At 34.0% G+C, this 20,881-nt stretch overlaps 3 protein-coding genes and 1 non-coding gene across 5 annotated transcripts; 3 read left to right on the plus strand and 1 right to left on the minus strand.

Moving 5' to 3' along the window:
- The first annotated feature begins 1,944 nt into the window (after positions 1–1,944).
- On the plus strand, positions 1,945–2,578 carry LOC129878453 (cysteine proteinase inhibitor 1-like). The gene has a single exon (XM_055953461.1). It carries the CDS (start codon positions 2,051–2,053, stop codon positions 2,441–2,443), a length of 393 nt encoding a protein of 130 aa, XP_055809436.1. The 5' UTR covers positions 1,945–2,050; the 3' UTR covers positions 2,444–2,578.
- A 2,089-nt stretch (positions 2,579–4,667) lies between these two features.
- Positions 4,668–11,325, plus strand: LOC129880987 (putative MO25-like protein At5g47540). Its single transcript, XM_055955270.1, has 11 exons — positions 4,668–5,024; positions 5,920–6,081; positions 6,338–6,456; positions 7,620–7,694; positions 7,940–8,033; positions 8,467–8,526; positions 9,286–9,354; positions 10,087–10,185; positions 10,707–10,751; positions 10,839–10,941; positions 11,133–11,325. The coding sequence occupies exons 1-11, from the start codon at positions 4,902–4,904 to the stop codon at positions 11,207–11,209; spliced, it is 1,026 nt and encodes a 341-aa protein (XP_055811245.1). The 5' UTR covers positions 4,668–4,901; the 3' UTR covers positions 11,210–11,325.
- A 1,187-nt stretch (positions 11,326–12,512) lies between these two features.
- On the plus strand, positions 12,513–16,927 carry LOC129880988 (uncharacterized). 2 transcript variants are annotated; one of them, XM_055955273.1, is made up of 7 exons: positions 12,513–12,708; positions 13,622–13,773; positions 14,107–14,216; positions 14,301–14,386; positions 15,435–15,536; positions 15,612–15,790; positions 16,689–16,927. In XM_055955273.1, exons 1-6 carry the CDS (start codon positions 12,599–12,601, stop codon positions 15,745–15,747), a joined length of 696 nt encoding a protein of 231 aa, XP_055811248.1. In that variant the 5' UTR covers positions 12,513–12,598; the 3' UTR covers positions 15,748–15,790; positions 16,689–16,927. The 2 variants fall into 2 exon arrangements, with proteins under 2 accessions (XP_055811248.1, XP_055811247.1); XM_055955272.1 differs by having other exon boundaries at positions 12,514–12,708; positions 15,612–15,785.
- Positions 16,928–17,745: 818 nt separating this feature from the next.
- On the minus strand, positions 17,746–17,826 carry TRNAL-CAG (transfer RNA leucine (anticodon CAG)). The gene has a single exon. It is a non-coding gene; the product is annotated as a tRNA-Leu (tRNA).
- Between the last annotated feature and the right edge of the window lie 3,055 nt (positions 17,827–20,881).

Raw genomic sequence — 20,881 nt, forward strand, 5'->3', positions numbered from 1 at the left:
TTGCGTACACTATACCCTCCCCAAATCCCATGTTGTGGGACAATACTGGGTATGTTATTGTTGTAACCGAGAAACTTTGGATGAACACGGTTTGAAAATCGGTGAATAATGGGTCTCCACCTCTATCCTTCTCCATGTAAATATCAGGTTTTCGTTCGATATAGCGTTCAAACCCGATATCATGCATTGTGCTTTTACTATTGTACCAAAGCCCTAGAGGCCTTTTTCTTTCCAATTATTGAAACTTGACATTCATCCATTGGCACAATTGTTCATGATTTCCAGAAGGCTTTTGTTCCTTATGTTACTGGTTTCTTAAGACAAAACATCATGTCTATGGGAGACTTTAAATGAAATTATCTCAGGGAATACTTTCAGAAACTTAAAATGGGGATGAAGAATTCAAATATATGAAAAGTTGAGTTTTTTTTTTTTTTTTTTTGTAAAATTATTTTATTACCAATTACTCTCTCCTTCTCAATTTATGCAGCGACGTTTGATTCGACGTACAATGAAACAAACTAAACGTGAAAATATGATATATATATTGGGACAGAGGAAGTATAAAGTTGGCCTCCTAGAATTTTTTATACTCGGGTCTCAAACACAAAATTTGTAGTTAAAAATATCAAGAAAAAATTCTATTCATTTCACCATAAATTCGTGTTTAACCAACCTTATTTGCGAATATACTATGATAAAAAGAAAAAAGAAGCTTGACTTAGTAGGAAAAGGTTTCTTTGAAGAAAATAAATTATATAATGCTATTATAACTATAATTCTTTTCCTAAAAATTAACATAATGATTTAGGAAAACAAGTTTTTCTCTTCATCAATCATCAATATTAATAAGAGGCTAAAAGCATACATTTTTTTATCGACGAACCTACTTTATCCCAAGAGTATTTTTTAAATTTCAAATCTCTTTATCAATGCATCTATTTTAAATCGAATGTATTCTTGAATTTTTAAATTTCATCGTATTTTTACAGATATTTTTCGCCAATAATTTGATTTCATGTCAATAAAAGATCTTTTATCAAATAAGTAGAATTTATTATGAATAAAATATTGATAAAGTCCTATTGGTCGGTAAAGCTGATTAAGATGCATGATATTTTCATATTAGTAGTGAATATCTTGTCATTCTTCCATTTTTTCCCTTGCTAGTTCCCTTTTTTTTTTTTGACAAGTTAAAGAAAAAGGATATCTTTTTATGAATTAATTTTTGAGATTGAGTTAGATTCATGTATCATATTTTTACATGATATTAAAATTAGATTTATCTCTATTTGAACTTTTAATTCACGCTCCAGTTGAGCTCGAATATAAAAAAAAGTATTAGAATAGATAAAAAAAGAAGAGATAATATATAAGTAAACTTTAGTAAGACAAATATAAAACCTCCACCCGTGAGCATGAATCCATGAACCTAACCGTAACATGTAACCATCATCCATGTGAAGGTTGACTAAGAAATTTAGATAATGATCAAAAATATATATCAAGTATTAATATTATTATTTTTGTGAGATATATATTAATTTTTTTTATTGAATTATCATTTAATGTTTGTCAAAACATATTATGAAACTGATTAGATTAAGTATTTGAAAATAATCGTCAAAAGAGCGTGTGATAATTTAATTTTGCCCATAAAATTTCTTTTATGTGACAGTTAATTCATTAATTTCAAAACGTGCTTTAATAAATAGTCAACGATAATTTAGATAAACACTTAATAATTATAAAAAAGCTCACGAAAGAAAATAAATACTTCAGTTTTTTTTTTATCGTTATCTTTTTTTTCAATTAATTTCTTTAATTATCCATGTCGAGTGCCACACCATTCTTAAACCCAAAAAAAGTGTAAATTGCACATTATGAAAGATATATTTTGATAAGTAATTGATTATAGTTTCATGACTACTGTCAGTTCTCCACGTGCAGAGATGTCATTAATAAGGTGCACCAGCCACCAGCACCACTATATTCTTAACTTCTCACACATTTGCATTGAACTCTCGTAAACCCCCCCAAAAAATTAAAAATGGCACTCAAATTCAACTGTTTCCTTGCCGGAACTCTCTTCTCCGCCGTGATGATCTCTTCCCTCTTCCTCCACATCTCCGCCGCACTCGGCGGCGGAGGAAAAGGTGGTTTACTCGGCGGTTGGAGGCCTATAACCGACACAAACGACGTTCAGGTGGTGGAGATCGGGAAATTCGCAGTGGATCAGCACAACAAGGAATCCAAATCCAAATTAGTGTTTAAACGAGTGGTGAAAGGAGAAACACAAGTCGTTGCCGGAACAAATTACCGGCTGGTCATCTCCACCACAGATGGCAGTCGTCGTAGCCGTAGCGGCTATAAATACTTGGCGGAAGTTTGGGATAAGCCATGGGAGAATTTTAGGAATCTCACTTCCTTCAAAAAATTATAAAGTGTTTAATTTTCTGCTGTTTTTGGTTGCAAAAATGTTGTGTTTCTTATTACTGTTGATTAGTGAGTTTGTTTACTGTTAATTTATTTGTTTAACTCCCCTTTTAAAAGATAATATGGTATTATAATTGATCAAGTTGATTGAATTGGAGATATAATGCATGAGTTCAATACTTACAAATTTTAAAGATTGAACTCGTATAATCTAAATCTTTTATATTCGATTCTGCTCCTGGCAATCAATATATATTTTTTACCCACAGTAAAAGAGGTCCAATATTTCAACTAAACATGAAGTTTTAACTTCAAAAGATGAAAAAAATTTAAACAAAATGATCGTAGTAAAATGATTCGAATTTCATTACTCTTAATTAGAGTTTCGAATTCGTGTGTTGAATGTGAAAAGAAGTTTTATTAAGAGTGCTGCTTTCAAAATGGGATCTATGTAATCTTGTGATGAATTTATTTGATATTTTTGAACAATTTCTTTTTTCTTTCATTAAATTTTGAGCAATTAATGTTTGATGCTTAAAATTATCAATCTCTTTTTTACTTTTATTTATATGCATTAAATTCATTAAATGGTGCAAGTAAGTGTCACTATTTATAATGACAAACTTTTTCTTTGGTGTCCATTTGTGAAGGCAATATTTTTAATTGATTTTTTTTTAATTTTCACTAACTCAAATTTAAAATTTCTAATTAAGGATATAAGAATTTTAACTTTCTTAATTCCCACTGTATAATGACTGAATCGACTCTGCATTAAATAATTGCATGTTCATATTCATATTAATCCTACTATTTCCCTCAATCCACATGATCTGTTTTTAACATCAAAGACATTTAATAACATTAATTATTATAGTATTTTTATAATTATGGTGTCTAAAATAAATTTACGAAATTATTTGTCAATAATACAGATTCATATAATTTTATTCAACAAACTTGAAAATGAGAGAAATTACCTAAAAATTCTTACTCTATTGATTAAAACAATAAACTATAATATAAATCAATATTAAAAAATAGAGTATAGACTTAATTTTTTTCTTATTTTTTGTAAATATAAAATATTTTGCAATAATTATAATTTGTTAAAAACAACTATTAATATTTCGTTGGGATTACTTCTCTTTTGATTGGATTTATACAATACAAATTTAAATTAATTGAGATTACTATATGAATATTAAAATCACAATAGATGAATATTAAATATTGAGCGGAACACAAAAGGAAATAAACATATTAAAATTATTTTTTTGGTTACTTCTCCCCCTTGCCTTTAATTATGGGTCCATGGACTAGTTTAGAGAATATGACAAAATTAATTTGTCTTGATTCTGAGGAAAATGACATTTTGTTGCTTCACGTGAAGTGCCAATGTTATCATATAGAATCCCATGCTAGTATTAAATTAATTCCTTTTAAATCAATAGTATTCTTGAAAACTTGTTTATGTGAAATTATAGAGTAAGATAAAGTCTTCCTTAAAGGTTATTAACATTGAAATTATTATTTTTTATTTTATTTTTAATTAGATGTCTGATTTAAACTCATAAAAATTCATTTCAAAAGTTTATTTGATGTGAATCTGAATTAATTTGATTAATACATTTAAAATATTAGATAATTACAAAGAAAAAAGAGTAACGCTTCACTCCTCACAATTTTTGTTATTTATCGTTTTGATTTTAAGCATTCCTTAATACAACATTAATAATAAGAGTAAGTTGGCTAAATTGCATTTAAAGGTGTAATTTAGTGGTCGAATTAGAAAGAATTCGTGAGATTTCATGTTTAAATTTCATATGTGATAAAAATATTAGGTGATTTCTCTCCATATGTACAAGTCGATCGAATATATATCTTCATCCAACCAATCATTTAATCATAAGTACGTAATAAACTTATGTATAAAAGACATGTTTATGTTTCTTGCATTCATTGTTTAGATGTAAACATCCGATATAAATAAATTTTTACTATAAATATCTCTTAGAACATCCGAAATGTGTTCTGCGTCGTAAACACTCTATAAAAATTAGTCATTTGACTAAATTACCCTTATTAATTCTTTTAAGAATATTTTTTTAGCATAATAAGGGTGATTTTTTTTCCTTCTAAAATCTAAATATTTTATATAATAATTATTTTAGCTATTTAAATATTTTTGTTTTATTTTAAAATAGTGATAATATGTGCAACCCTATACTTTACTCCCCCACTTACTAAAAAAATGTTAGATCCGTGATAATATTTCGGGTTGTGGGGCCCAACCAGATTCAACTGAAAACAGGAATCTGCTGTAGCTTCGGTGCACAGAGAGCTAACGGAGCAGATCGGTGGTCCAATCGTCTCCGGTCGCCGGCGGAAGAAGTAGCAGCAGCGGCAGCGGCATATTTGTCGTTACCGGAAAATAGAATCGGCGCCGGAGACAAGTTTGGGTAAAGATGAAGGGCTTATTATTCAAATCAAAACCGAAAACTCCTGTTGAACTTGTTCGTCAGACTCGTGATCTCCTTATCTATACACAGCGTAATTCCGATGTTCGCGAGAGCAAGCGAGAAGAAAAGGTAATGATTTTTTTTTAAATTGTAGTGTTTAGACATGCTTCTGTGCACCTTGATTGTTCCATGGTTACCTGCATTAAGAAATCATCTAAATTTTGAGTTTATGAGTTCTGAATTCCAGAGAAAGGTAGTTTATTGAGGTTGTGATTAAATTATATGTACATATTAAGTGAATCTTCTCGACACAAATACTCGTTAGGTTTCAATTTGTTTGTTTGGTTTTGTCTGGACAGGAATTTTAAGTAAGGAAGATTAAACATGTTATGTGGAAAATTAGAATTAAAGAGTTTGTCGGCAAAGGAAAGAAATATTCTTTTTGAAATGGACTAAAAAAAAAGCAAGACAAATAAATTGAAACGGGAGTACGTGGTTTAGGCTAAATCTATGCAGAACTGTAGCTCCATCTCTGATTCGAGTTTGTCTTGCTTTTTTGTTTGTTGGGTTTGATTTTTTGGCTGTATGCTTTTGAATCTGGATACTTTTGTGCATTGTCAGAATTAGATGTCTTTAGTTAGCTAAATTTGGATCTGGATAATTTATTTCTGAATAAAATTTGATCTTTACTTTGATTTTCTTAGGATGCTTAAATTAGTAAAAATTCAATGGATGAATCAACTATGCCTCAATCCCGCATTTTTTTGGTTAGTTAAATTTAACGACACTGGTGGATAGAAGTTACTCAGTGTATGTGTTAGCTGTAGTGGGGCAATTTTTCAAAGTTGTGTCATCCTTGGACTTGGTTCTATCTCTAGGTTTTGGAGTACTCCATTGATATGAATTGCATGATGAAAAGAAGGAACAAGAACAACCATATGTAGTTCTGTTTCTGATTGGATACGCATACACCATTTGGCTATAAATTTGAATTGTGTACTTCTTTCCTTATTCAAATTTGCAGATGATGGAGTTAAGCAAGACAATGCGGGACTTAAAGTGTGTTCTTTACGGGAATGGTCAATCAGAACCTGTCTCTGAAGCTTGTTCTCAGCTGACTCAAGAATTCTTTAGAGAAGACACTCTACGGCTGCTGATTAATATTCTTCCGAAACTGAATTTAGAGGTTATACTTATCCTTTGAGTGCATGAAGTTTCTTGTGGTCATGCTGTCTCACTCTTATTGTATCAACAAGTTTTCTTATGCATTTTTCTGCATTTCATGAGAATATCATCTGGTTGTTTAGTTTTTGCTTCTGGTTTTACGCATGTGATTTGATAATTTGGTATTGGCTTTTGATGTTTATCGACCCTATTACACATAAGATCTTGTTGTTTCCATTCTCTTGTCTTCCTATTACAAGGAGATTTACTTTTTGCAGGCTCGTAAAGACGCTACTCAAGTAGTTGCAAATCTTCAAAGACAACAGGTTCAATCGCGGTTGATTGCTTGTTATTACTTGGAAGCAAACATTGATCTGATGGATATATTAGTAGCAGGGTAAGCAGTGGCAGAAAAGAAGTTTAGAAATATGGTGGCATGTTATTATCATGTGCTTATTGCATTATCAAATTGATTCATTTTATTAGTTTTTAAATTATTTTTGGGCTTTTACTTTCTAATACAAATTGCTGATTCCTATGCATGGACAATCAACTAAAAGAATGGTATGATAGATGAGCATGTTAGACATAGAATTAAAATAGGATGGTCAAAAAGAATAAATGCTACTGGGGTGCTATGTGATAGAAGGATGCCATCAGTGAAAGGCAAGTTTTATAGAACAATTTAAGACCAACAAACATTCACAAGATAAGCGTTCCAGAGATGCAAATGCTTAGATAGATGTGCGGTCATATAATATTAGACAAGATTGAAAAAGACCATATTCAGATTAACAGAAGGTGCAAGCAGCACATATCGACGATAGAATGAGAACAGATCGCTTGAGATGCTTTGGTCGTGCCCTGTGTTTTCCTCCGGATGCACCGATCCATAGGTATGAAATCATGATGAGTGAAGCCGTTAAAGTGGAATATGGTGGACCTAAAATCAAACGAAGTTGTCTGGAAAGATATACAATCTTTTGAAATCGATGCATATTTAGTGAAAAATAAGGCATGATGCAAGTATACGATCTATATATTATAGCAATACCGATTAATTAGGAATATGTTTGTCTTGTTAGTACTTTCACTTTAGGTCCCATGCTTTAAGTCTTTTATCCCTGTCAGATATATGTATATACCAGTAGAAAATATAGAGAATTTCTAGTCCTTTTTATTTTGTATAATATTGGCCTGAGATGAGCTTAAATAGAGCTACATGGTCAGTGAGGATTTATATAGCTGAGCCCAACTGTTTGGGACTGAGGCGTTGTTGTTATCAAAGTAACTCCTTGATTTACATATCTAGTCAAGTTTTTTTGCACGAATTGTGCTGAGGTAGAGTTTTTTGCCATTTTTAAAGCCTTGACAGGATAGCTTTTACAAAATTAGTTTCCTAGTCTGAAAAGACGTTTTTGAAGATCATCTGTTAATCTTTTGGCTATTTTTTTTTATGGGAACAGACCCTACACGAGGCTCCCACCTCTCGTGCACAGCCAGGGATCTTTTGGCTATTGGTATATGAATTTCTGATGATTCATTTCCCTTGTCGTTTAGGTATGAGAATATAGAAATGGCTTTGCATTATGGTACAATGCTAAGGGAATGCATTCGACACCAGAGTGTTGCAAGGTGAATCACATGAACCTATCTGATGCGCTTTTTTCTTCTTTTTTTTTTTAAAAAAAACAATTATATATCATTTGAATTTGTTGGTGTTAGAGGATTCATTTATCTGATCTAAATTGAAGTACGTAATTGCTTTCTTTTTGCTATCTATTTCTAAATTTTTGAGTGTGAATGAAACGTGTTGCAACCTTATGCTGCTACTGCTGGATGTATTTTTTGAGATCATATATGTGTGCTTCTGTTGTTAGGTATGTCTTGGAATCAGAGCATGTGAAGAAGTTTTTTGATTATATTCAGCTGCCAAATTTTGACATTGCTGCTGATGCCGCTGCAACTTTTAAGGTTGGGTCCTTTTAATTATGTTAATGGAATGAATATCTGATAGATAATCGTTATTATTCTATAGTCATTTCAATGACTATTTAAGCAAATATGGCATCAATTTTATTCCCTATTGCACTAGCAAACCTCTTAAGAAAAGAAGGAAAAAGAAGCCAATTCTACTCCACAGGAACCATTGGCTGTATAAGGTGTGGTTAGCTTGCTTTTATCAAATCAAATAATTGGGGCTTCTTAATGTCTTCGGTAAGAACTTGCTGATTTAATTCCTATTTCCTACTGAAATTCAGTAGATTGGTCATACTATGGTCATTCCAAAGCTAATAGTGGTCTTGACATATTTATTGTTGTTCTGAGAAGCTTTTGCTCTTTCTTAAGAGTTGTTTCTCATGCCTACTGCAGCATTATCCCAATTTGGTTGCAATTTTTTTTGCAGGAACTCTTGACGAGGCACAAATCAACAGTAGCTGAGTTTCTTTCGAAGAATTATGACTGGGTAATAGATTTAGTATATTTGTCTTATTGCTTATTAGTGTACACATGCAAGTGAACTGTTTGTACCATAGTTACCAGGAGTTCTCTATGAAGTTGTTGCTGCTTGTTTTGTAAACTATAGCTAATAGTTGTTCTTTAGAAACTTCTTGCTTCATATAGCTTTGATTTATGCAACCATGCTCTCTAGATACTTCAACATGTTTTGTTGTTGACACTATTATTTTATTTATTACAATGAAATGATTCCCGTAGTACTGATGGAACACTCAGTTTATGCAATTTTTACCTGTTCTTTTTGGGGCTTCATGTCTATCAGAGTCTACTTTATTAATCTTAGAAAGTCTCGTTTTCACCTGATGGTGCCTCTCGAGACACCTTTCCATCATCAACCAAGGGGTGATAAATTGTGACATGTAATTGGAAAGAGAAGTTGTGTAAGAACCTTAAGAGTCTGTTCTTGTTGCTGCCTTTTTCCTTTCACCCAGGTTTATGTAGTTGAGGGTTGGGATGAATAGGATCAACTGTTATTATCTGAAGGATATCGGTTAAGGAGGATTTAGTGTCAGCTACATGAACTGTCAGTGTTTTGTACTTGGGCTTAATGATTGATACATAAACGTGTTCAAAATATATCTCTATGATATATTTATTTTACTTCTAATATCTTTTTTCCGGTTTTCTTGTTGGATTTTTTCATCAATTACTCTTGCTTCGTTAAATGAATCATGAGGAACTTATTCTGTGCTGGTTTTGCTTTTAGTTCTTTGCCGAGTATAACTCCAAACTGCTCGAGTCCAGTAATTACATCACTAGAAGGCAAGCTATCAAGGTAAGGGAAGCCTCCGCTCTTCTTGTAGACAACTTGTGCTGAAAATAGACTTCCGGGAAAAATTCTGTTCCTTCAGAAACTTTTCACATCTTTTGGAAAGTATCTCAGTGGAACCGAGTACAAGTAACTCATACATGTTTGATGTGCATTTTCTACCTCAGGCCCTCCTCATATTACATAGATAACATTTTTTTCTCGATCCCTTGTATACTGATCCCCATTTTGTTGAAAGAGTTGTTTTTGCATCTTCTTTTACTCAGGGCTGTGTTTGTAGTTGACATCGTAATTTCTTTAGAAAACACTTTTATATGTACCTTTTGGGTTGGGAGCAGAAATCCTCTTTCCATGATTAAAGCAGGGAAGAGCAGGAAATTGAGGGTCTTGGATAAGAGAAAGTTGAATGAGATTCATGTATTCAGAATTAAGTAGTTTTACTGGAATGGAGTGATTCAATCTGTTGATTGACGGGAAACAGAATCTTTTGACTTTGAAGAGAAATTTCCAGCGGTTCAGTTTTTTTTTTTTCATTTATTCAAGCTCTCGTCATTTCTTTCTACCAGAAATTCATAATATTATACATCGCTCAAGGTCTTTATAATTCTGGAGTCTTTCTTCATTTCCTTCACACAGTGAGTCTTTCCAATTTATGTTTAGGCAGCTTGTAGCCTGACAGGAATCCCTTTTTCGTTGTTTTTCTTTTAATCTTTAATGATGTTTGTTTTATTGTTGCAGCTGTTGGGAGATATCCTGCTCGACCGCTCAAACTCTGCAGTAATGACGCGTTACGTTAGTTCAAGAGACAACTTAAGGATCCTTATGAATCTTCTCAGGGTATTGAGCTATATTTGATTGCATTGTTCTTATTTCAACCCTCTCTTCCTGACCATCATTCTACTTTATTCTTTTATCTTGTATTCTCTGGAAGTTTCTTTAGTTCTTTTGGTGCATTTGCTTTTATTGTCTTCCTATTTTGTGGGTGGTGGGGGCTTAACCATATCTATGATGAAACGGTTGCAGTTGATAATCACTTCGCAACATCAGTTCAAGTTTTTTGTGTGATGAGTCCAACTCAACCCAATGGACATATCATTAACTTGTGAAATGAGTAAAATTAGATGGACCACTTTTCGCTTAGCACAAAAGACTTAACTTGAATATGTCACTCATTTGAACAAGTTAAGAGATTGGGCTGGTAACTTTTACGTGTATAGGGAAAGTTGTGCAGCTCCTTTCCCCATCACTTAAGCTGATGACATGAAAAGCCTAGCACCGAGAAAAAATGGCTAGGCCATCAAATTATCTTCTTGGATTGCTGTTAATTTTTGTTGATTGCTGAATTCCTCCTTCGGCAGGAGTCAAGCAAGAGTATCCAGATAGAAGCATTCCATGTTTTCAAGGTACTCTATTGATTTTGACATTTTTTAACCACGTCTGCTGACTGTTCCGTTAGCAATGGCTTAGTCTCTGACTTTCAACTTTTGCAGTTATTTGCTGCAAACAAGAACAAGCCTTCAGATATTGTTAGCATCCTTGTCGCAAACAGAAGCAAGCTTCTGCGCCTCTTTGCCGATTTTAAGACTGATAAAGGTACATACATACAGAGGAAATATCGATTAAGAATATGTTACATGCACAATAAATATGAACTTCTAATTGTATCTTGTGAAAGGATGCCTCACAGTTTTCCTTTAATCTTATACGCGTAAGCTGGCTTGGACACCATAATTATCCGAAAACGAAACAATATTCCTAACTCTTTACCTTTTCTTATCTTACAGAGGATGAGCAATTTGAGGCTGACAAAGCACAAGTTGTCAAAGAAATTGCATCCCTTGATACCAAGGAACTCTCTTGAACTCAGTACTAGTTAGTTCCTAAGCGGTCAAGGTTATGGCTCTGTGTGTATAAATGAATGATGTTGTTTTACTCAACTGAACTTAGCTCTTGAAATTATTAATTAAACTTCACTTTTTTTTTGTGTGATTATTTTGTCATTTGTTTTCTTTATGTTCTTTCTCTAGCCAAAAATGTTCCCCTTCTTTGAAAGGTTTGGCGATTTTATTCTTGTGTTTCTTTTAAATCTGTTCTGAAAAATAATTTTCTTGAGCTGAGGATATACTGAAAACAACCCCTTACCCAATAAAGGTAGAAGTAAGGTTAGCATACATCTCACTCTCTTCACACTTCACTTGTAGAATTGTAGTGTGTATGTTGTTATTGTTTGAAAGGTTTGGAGGCTCGCAATTATTGAAGATTTAGCTATCTGTTTTATATTTTTACTCTTAAATGCACGTGAAGTATGAGCGATATATTTGGTGTTTACATCAAATCAAATGAAAACATTACATATATAACATGTGAGTGTCCTTTTGCAATTTTATGTAATCTCCAAATTATAGTTGGTTAATACATTGTTGGCTTTTAATTTGTCACTTAATATCATGGTAAATTAATTCTTAAGTATAGCTAATCCTTGGATTGTTATCCAACATGAGATTTTGATATACGATTATATCAAAATTATAACCAAATAAAGGGTAAAATAATATCGCATTTTATACGGAGATTATTTCACAATTACACTAACCAAAAAATTGCTACTTCCGATTCTTGGTATCAATATATTATTAATAGCATAATTTTATTTTTATATTCTAACTCAAAATAATACTCTCTTTTAAAAAAAATTTGAACATAATTTTATTAAACTAGAACACTTTCTTTTCGTTATTATTACTATATAGAAGCTTGAGCATTATAATTAAGTAAAATAGCATATTTTGTCCTTTAGATAGGCTAATTTTTAATTTTACCTCGAAACAAATTGGTATTCAAATAATTGTCCTTTGGCCATCACACTTGTATCTAAGCGAGCCTAATTTATCTAGAAATCCAAAATATCTCCGAATATAATTTGTAGAATATTATCGTATGAAAAAATAAATTTATACTCAAAAAAATTATTTATTATAAGAGGCAAGATTAAACGGTCAAAAGTGCATATGACCTATCCGAGGTGGCTCACTAATTTGGGCTTAAGACTTTTATATTGGAGGTCTCAAGTTCAAAATAAGGATTTGCCCTTTGGATCGAATTTATCTCACTAAGTTAACTCCATTTGTGAACTATTATATATAAAAAAGAAAAAAGAAAAAAGAAATGCATATGACCCATTATTTATTTCACTATTCTTTCTTGTAAGATTTATAGGGTTTAACATAAACCCTAACAAAATTGGGCATCAATGGAGGCACTGAAAGAGTGTAGGGCGAATTTGGTTGTGTATTTACATCCATCGAAGGCCAAAAATGTCGAGGCCGCTGCTTATCGCGAACTCAGCTCTCTTCTTTTCAAGTAATTCCTCATCATCCTTCCTATTTTGGTGTTAAAAAATTGAAGTACGGTTCAGTTTGAAGTTGCAGATTTAGGGTTTTTGTGTTTTTCTCAAAACTACTCTATCTATAAGCGAATTTAACCCCCAAAAAAGTGTTTTTTTTTGTTTTTGGTATGAGAAATTTTGGTAAATGCTGCATTTATTAGTGTGAAATTGTTAATTAGTTGATGATGCATGTTTCATTTCAATAGAGTGTTTAGTAATGCTCATTTTTTATTGTTTGAAGAGAAGGCTTGTCTAGAACTCCCCATATGTGAGCTAGCATAAAAGACAAGTGTTGTGGTAGGTTGACTGCCTGCATAAATAAATATAATGATAATATGATGAGTCCTTTTCTTGAGTCGAAGGTCTATTGGAAACAACTTCTTTGCCTTTTAGGTAGAGGTAGAGGTAACTGGTAAGGTATGTTGTTGTTGTATTATATGATGAGTCTTCTAAACAATGGCTTTGGGTAGGCATCATGCCATATATCGGTATCATGGGTGTTCTGCTAAAAAGGCAAGAGGGAGGTTGGATTACATCTTTGCAAGTAGTTAGGGATTGATGTGTGGCTGATTATTATTATTTTTTTGATCAGTTGATTGATTGTAAATGGATCATGCAAGCAATGTACTTATTCAGCTTGTTCAATCAATTGGACAGATTATTGAGTTTATTACAGGAGGTATACGATGGTTGCCTCTTTACTGCCTGTTTTATTTTGGGTTGACAATCCTTCTATTTAAAGCTCCCTACTTTTCAGGGGTTAATGGTTTCTTTCTTCTCTTCCCTCCTCATTATCACTTAGGAATTTGGTGTTTTGAGTGTATTTGGACTTCTGCGCCACTTGTTTCTTAGGTACTTTTTGGTCATGAGGTTCCTTTCTTTTTACAGGTTTAATGAAGCTTTAGATGGTGTGGTATTGACTTATGAACCGAAGCTCAGTAGCAATTTGGCGAAAATTCTTCCAGGAATTCACCCTTATTTTGGTGTGAGATTTGAAGCAAAGTTGCTACTTTTTTATCCAAAGCCAGAAATGCTATTAGGTAGTCTTGCAACTTAGTTCTTATTTACGTAATATCATGTGGATTCAAACACATTATGTTTTTTTTTTGTTGTTATAAAATTGCACTCTAGCTCAGTTATTTTCCAGGCTTTTTGTTCTTGGAGTGAAGTTAGAGTAAAATGCTAAAGTAATGGCAGTTTTCTTAATTTCACCACCCTCATTGTTCTCCCTTTTTCAGAAACTCAAAGCGCAACTCCCCACCATAGAGATAAATATATAAATGTTTAAGAGTGTGTGTCATAGGTATAATATTGTAAAATCTTTTGGGTTGACTTTGTTTCTTTAATCCTTCTTTTGATATTGATCTTTTCAGAAGGTGAGGTTGTTAAAGTTGGCCAGCAGTCTATTCACATAGTTGTTCTTGGTTTTTCTTCTGCCTTCATAGCAGATGAGGACATTCGAGAAGATTTCAAGTATAAAATTGTAAGCACTTTGAACTAATGAGACCTTGAGTTCAGATATAGATTTGATACTGATTTGTCTTTGAATATGTTTCTCTTTTCGTAGAAACACGGGAAAGAAGTTTTTGTCAGCAGATCTAACAAGAAACACAGGATCAAAGTGGGAACTACTCTACGGTTCTCAGTCAAGAAGTAAGGTTTCCGTGCATATTTCTTTTTGAGCTCTGGAAATTCTTTTCCTGCATGCACACACTTGGAATTAGCTTTCATTGTTAGTTTAGTATTTTGCGTTCCTTTAAAATAGGGATTGATACATAACAAAAATAATACAAAAAGGAACAGAAGCATATATGCAGTTATTTTGGTCCAGTGACAAGTTATATAGGTATACCAGTCTGCTTTTAAGGCAGCATCTTGAATTTGAGAGAAGGTACTTGTCTTTGTGTGGCAGAGTAGTCTTGGTCAATAGTGTTCTTGAATTCTTGTACTTTTATCGTATTATTTTGTTGTAGTTACTACTCCTTTTTTCAGACTGCTTTGTCATGTTTTCTATAGTATTTTGCCATGACTTCTTCACTTCCGTCATTTACTTTTCAAACTGCTTTGAATTGCTTTTCCTTGAGCTGAGGATCTATCGGAAACAACCTTTCTACCTCCCAAGGTAGGGGCAAGGTCTGCATACACTGCCCTCCCAAACACCACTTGTGGGATTGCACTGTGTATTGTTGTTGTTGTAGAGAAAGAGATCGTGCGATTTAAGAATATGGTGCATAAATATGACTTGATGAATCAAGGGTGAGTCATATAAGTAATAACTTTGATCTTTTGTTAAGAGTTAAAGAGGTGTAATTTAAGAGGTGACATTTTGTTTTTTAATAGCACATAAATTAAAAAATAGAAAAAAGGCCAACAATTGAGAAAAAAGAAAAAATATGTACTCTAGTCATTGAGAGTGCCACAACGCCTCTCTTATGACCAGAATTATATTAATATATAAGTAGATAGATGGATATAGATTTTCAATGGGCTATAGTAGCCCTAGTTTGTTGGGTTGTCTGCATAAATGACTTCCTGATTTGCATGTTCCTTAATTATTGCTGTGGTTAGAAAGTAATCCTTACATTGTTCCTACTACTGAATTTCAATGCTCTTTTGCTTCTCCTTTCAGCTCTGCATTTTATTTTATTTTGGTCAACTTTAACAGATGAATTAGACTTGATATCGTGCTTTTTATTTGTAGTTTTGATGAAGAGATACTACATATATGTGGGTCATTAATTCCAGATAACACGGGAAATGTTCAATGGCTAGAAACGAAGGCAGAAGAGTCTCAGGCTTACAGGTTTGCTAACTGTGAAGTTTCTATTCACTTATTTCATGTCATTACTCTGCCTCATGCATTTTTCTGATACTGCAGCATTACGGAAAAGAGGATAGGCAACAAAAGAGCTGCTGAATTGCTTGCGCCAGATAACTTAGTACCCTGTAGGGAAAAGCTGAAATCTGAAAATCATATTAAGAAATTGAAAAGATCTAAAAGCAGAGACAGCTGAATGTGATATTTGTATGCATACATCACAACAATTTTTTGGTAAGGTATTCATTTCCTTTTTTTTTTGTTTCCATGTCTTAGTTACTCTGCTCATCAAATCTCTGTTTTTGATCTTTCATTCATTCCTCGGATCTCCAATAAATTTCCACCCGTAGTTTTCCAATTTATTTTGACCTTGGATAATTAAGGTGTTACCTCCTGCGTTACAAAGAGGTTAAGGACAAATTTATAGCTACATTCAACGAAGGGAAGAGGATGATTCATTTTGGTGTATGGAGCAACAACAATTTGGGACTTGGAAGTCAAAATGCAATAATGGGAAATGAGGTTAAGCTCATTTTCCTTGGACCTTTATGATAAGATTGTATTTTGGATGATTTGCTGGATAAATATGAAAGCTCGAGAATGTAGTTAATAGAAAACAAACAAAAATTGATGCTCCTCCGTGTCCTTTTTTTAATTTTTTTTATGATGGTGGTGGTGAAGGGGAAAGGTCTTGGCTTTGGCGAAGGTGGTTGTGACGAGTCCTGGTGGTTGTTGCATGGTGCTGGACTGCTTGTCTCGGTGGATGAAAAGAAAAAACAAAAGAAGAGAGTGTGAAAAAAGAAAAGAAGACAGTAATAATAACAGTTGTGAATTTTTTTTGGATATATTTATTGGAGTGTAATGCTCTCTTCGCCACATAAGCGCTTTGGGGGATAGGATTTTGTTTCAAGATATTCCAGGGGGTAATAGGAGATTCACAAAGTATAGGAGTGTGTAACTGAGAATTCAGGTACAGTTTAGGGGTGTTTTTATGCCTTTTCCCATCTCAAGTCAATTTCCAACTATAATTTTACCAATTTGTTTTGATGCTTTGATATGACATGTTGCCTCCACCCCCTCCCCTTTCTTTTATTATTCATGTACTTGACCAAATTACATACATGGGAATTTTTGTAGTGCCTCAACTTTCATGCTAAGGCTACTTACTTGCATTGAATTTGGACCTGATGGTGGATGTCAAAACTAGAGAGAATTAGTTGAGCAACTTGGACGCGAGGTGATTTGTCGAGAAGGGACCGTAAAGATTGGCCAATGTACACTGGTTTGTTGCTGTTACTGCTCATGATAATATAGGAAGAGGAAGATGAAATTTTAATTTGCATAATCTTTAATCAATGTAATCTTCTCATTAAATTTGTGTTGCTGCTAATTATTGTTACATACATTTTCCTATTCTAAATTTTGCTCAACTAAATGCTGTCTTAGTTCAATGACACTAGTGCCAATATAAATGGCTTGTCTTTTTCTTAGAATTGGCAAAGTAAAACCAGGTCTGCTTTCTGTGTGGTGATGGATGTCACTAACTAGTCACATGTGAGTCCAACCAGTCTAAATGTAAGGGCAGTACAGATGCTCGGCGTCCGGAAGAGGAGTGGGGTTGTTCCCATAGCTTGAACCCGTGGTCACAACACATAGATTTCAACGCGGTCACGCAGCGACATTGTGCATAACACAAACTCATAGTTAGCCAGCAACGTCACTGTCATTTAATTTCATCTTTAGAAGCAAATAAGCCTTATCAATTTCAGAATATTACCCACTAAATTGACATAATTTGTAATATACACCATTTAAACGAAGCGAAGTAGATTGAGATGCACTCAGTAGTGGGAACTTGATGGAATAATCAAGATGTGTATAAGTTGATTTGGATATCATCATCGCGTGACGTCCAAACAGTTGTACCCTTGACCTAATGACTTTGGGGCAACTTGCATTCAAAGACTAGATTCATGGGATCCTGTAATCCACCTCAAGTGTTGCATTTGCTATGTTCTTTGTTTAAGCATTTTATCGTTTAGGGATTAAGTAAACAAAGAAGATACATGCAATATTGTAAGGATTGTGTAATATTATTACATACAAATAATTTTAGTTTCTAAAGTGCAACGTTAGTTTAAAAGAAATACCTTGGTTTTCTCGACACGACCCAAAAAAACTAAAAAAATCAATTTGTCAAGAATGGGATTCGAACCCATGCCCTTTCGGACCAGTACCTGAAACTGGCGCCTTAGACCAACTCGGCCATCTTGACTTTTGACTTAAGTAATTCAAACAATTAATAAATACTAAACCATACATTTGTGCATTATTATTTTTTAATAATTATATTGAGGGAACATTTACCCTTTCAATGAATTCTATGTAAATCGAATTTGAATTAGTCGGACAAGTGAGTTCCTAACACTAAACGATTAAACAACAAAAAGAGAATAGAACACTTCCTTCCAAAAAAACATAGCATGATATTATTTCAAAGTTTGAGTATTGATCATATATATGCTACTCATAATTAAGAAGAAAAATAATAATCAAGAAAAAAGAGAAGAATGGGGTGATTCCTACGTGACTATAAATTATCTCATTATAGTTAAATAGAAAAAGAACTTTTAAAGTTTGTAATCTAAAGCAAACGATAGATATTTGTGTACCTATAAATTATTTCGTTATGAGAAAAATGAGAAATTTCAATAAATTATTTTTAAATATAGAAACATTATATTCTTTTTGAGACGGATTAAAAACAAAGTGAACTACATAGATTGACACAAAAGAAATAGTAATTATAAAGGAGTGGAGCCAAGATTTAAAATTTATGAATTTCTACGATGATCTCAAATTAATATAAAACAATAATTAGATACGCATACAAAATTATAAATATTTTAATATATATACATAATTTAAACAAAATTTATTAAATTTATGTGAATCCATAAATAACATAATAGATGTGCATTGTTGATATAGTCAAAGATATAAGAAGATTCTCTTTTTTTGTACATTATTTAGAGTCTATTCCTAACCCCCTCTAAAGCATCGTCGGGGCTAATAGAGTCGTTTCCCAGGTCGTTATAGACGCTACTATGGAAGAATCCAAGAAAATTCGACCCGTACCCCTGTCACCTAAAAATTCTGTGGGCTAACACACACGAAAAACATGCAAAATCGCCTAATTCCTGTTGCGTCGCCAATATAATGCTCATAAACCCCTCTAAAGCGCCGCCGGATTTACTAGAGTCATTCCCCAGGTCGTTACGGATGCTACTATGGAAGAATTCAAAAAAATTCAACCCGGACCTCCGGCACCTGAAAAATCCGTGGGCTAACAAGCACGAAAAACTGACAAAATCGCCTAACTCCTATTGCGTCGCCCATAAAATGCTCCTAAACCCCTCTAAAGCGCCGCCGGGGCTACTGGAGTCGTTCCCAGGTTGTTACGGAAGCTACTAGAGATGAATCCAAGAAAATTTGACCCAGACCCCTGACACCTAAAAATTTTGTGAGCTAACACACATGAAAAATAGGCAAAATCACCTAATTCCTGTTGCGTCGCCAATAAAATGCTCCTAAACCCTTCTAAAGCTCCGTTAGGGCTACTGTAGTCGTTCCCATATCGTTACAGATGCTACAATAGAAGAATCCAAGAAAATTCATCCAGGACACCGGCACCTAAAAAATCCGTATGCTAACACACACGAAAAACTGGCAAAATTGCCTAATTCCTGTTGCATCGCAATTAAAATGCTCTTAAACCCCTCTAAAGAGCCGCCAGGGCACTGTCGTCATTTCCAAGGTCGTTATGGATGCTACCATGGAAAAATCTAAGAAAATTCGATCCGGATCTCAGGCACTTAAAAAATCTGTGGGCTAAGACACACAAAAAACTGGCAAAATCGCCTAATTCCTGTTTTGTCGCCAATAAATTTCTCCTAAACCCCTCTAAAGCGAAGCCGGGGCTATCAGAGTCATTTTTCAGGTCGTTACCGATGCTACTATTTAAGAATCCAAGAAAATTCAACCCAGACCCCCGGCACCTAAAATATCTGTGGGCTAACACACACGAAAAAGTGGCAAAATCGCTTAATTCCTGTTGCGCCGCAAATAAAATGCTCCTAAACCCCTCTAAAGCATTGCCGAAGCTACTAGAGTTATTCCCCAGGTCGTTACGAATGCTACAATAGAAGAATCTAAGAAAATTCGACCCAGACCCCCGGCACCTAAAAAATCCGTGGGCTAACACATAAGAAAAATTGGAAAAATTGACTAATTCCTATTGCATTACCAATAAAATGCTCTCAAACCCCTCTAAAGAGCTGCCGGGGCACTATCATCATTCCCAGGTCGTTACGAATGCTACCATGGAAGAATCTAAGAAAATTCGAATCAGACCTCCGGCACCTAAAAAATCTGTGGGCTAACACACATGAAAAACTGATAAAATTGCCTAATTCCTGTTGCGTCGCCAATAAATTGCTCCTAAACCCCTCTAAAGCGCAGCCGGGGCTATTGAAGTCATTTCTCAGGTCTTTACGGACACTACTATGGAAGAATCAAGGAAAATTCAACCCGAATCCCCGGCACCTAAAATATCCATGGGTAACACACATGAAAAACTGGCAAAATCGCCTAAATCTTATTGCGTCGCCAATAAAATGCTCCTAAACACCTTTAAAGAGCTGTCGGGGCTACTAGAGTCGTTCTTCATATTGTTAATGACGCTACTATGGAAGAATCTAAGAAAATTCGACCCAGACCCCGACACCTAAAAAATCCATGGGCTAACACACACGAAAAACTGGTAAAATCGCCAAATTCCTGTTGTGTCGCCAATAAAATGCAATTAAACCCCTCTAAAGCGCCTCCGGGGCTACTGGATCCTTCTCCAAGTAGTTACAGATGCTATTATGGAAGAATTCAAGAAAATTCAACCCAAAACCCCGGTACCCAAAAAAATTTGTGGGCTAACACACACGAAAAATTGGCAAAATTGCCTAATTCCTGTTGCATCGCTAATAAAATGCTCCTAAACCCCTCTAATGCACCGCTGGGGCTACTGGAGTCGTTCCCTAACTCTTTACGGATGCTACTATGGAAGAATTCAAGAAAATTAGACCCGGACCCCCGGTACCTAAAAAATCTGTGGGCTAACACACACGAAATATTGGCAAAATCACCTAATTCCTATGGCGTCGCAAATAACATGCTCCTAAGCCCCTCTAAAGCGCCGCCGGGACTACTGGAGTCGTTCCCCAGGTCGTTACGGACGCTACTATAGAAGAATCAAAGAAAATTAGATTTGGACCCCC

Source organism: Solanum dulcamara, chromosome 2, assembly GCF_947179165.1.
Source record: "Solanum dulcamara chromosome 2, daSolDulc1.2, whole genome shotgun sequence".
In the NCBI taxonomy this organism is placed as follows: domain Eukaryota; kingdom Viridiplantae; phylum Streptophyta; class Magnoliopsida; order Solanales; family Solanaceae; genus Solanum; species Solanum dulcamara.

Excerpts from the sequence above, each read along its gene's own strand:
- LOC129878453 (XM_055953461.1), top strand. The coding sequence starts at position 2,051 with ATGGCACTCAAATTCAACTGTTTCCTTGCCGGAACTCTCTTCTCCGCC.
- LOC129880987 (XM_055955270.1), top strand. The coding sequence starts at position 4,902 with ATGAAGGGCTTATTATTCAAATCAAAACCGAAAACTCCTGTTGAACTT. Across the intron at positions 7,695-7,939 it reads CGACACCAGAGTGTTGCAAG|GTATGTCTTGGAATCAGAGC; the intron begins GTGAATCACATG and ends TTCTGTTGTTAG. Across the intron at positions 8,034-8,466 it reads ATGCCGCTGCAACTTTTAAG|GAACTCTTGACGAGGCACAA; the intron begins GTTGGGTCCTTT and ends TTTTTTTTGCAG.
- LOC129880988 (XM_055955273.1), top strand. The coding sequence starts at position 12,599 with ATGGAGGCACTGAAAGAGTGTAGGGCGAATTTGGTTGTGTATTTACAT. Across the intron at positions 13,774-14,106 it reads AAAGCCAGAAATGCTATTAG|AAGGTGAGGTTGTTAAAGTT; the intron begins GTAGTCTTGCAA and ends TGATCTTTTCAG. Across the intron at positions 14,217-14,300 it reads AAGATTTCAAGTATAAAATT|AAACACGGGAAAGAAGTTTT; the intron begins GTAAGCACTTTG and ends CTCTTTTCGTAG.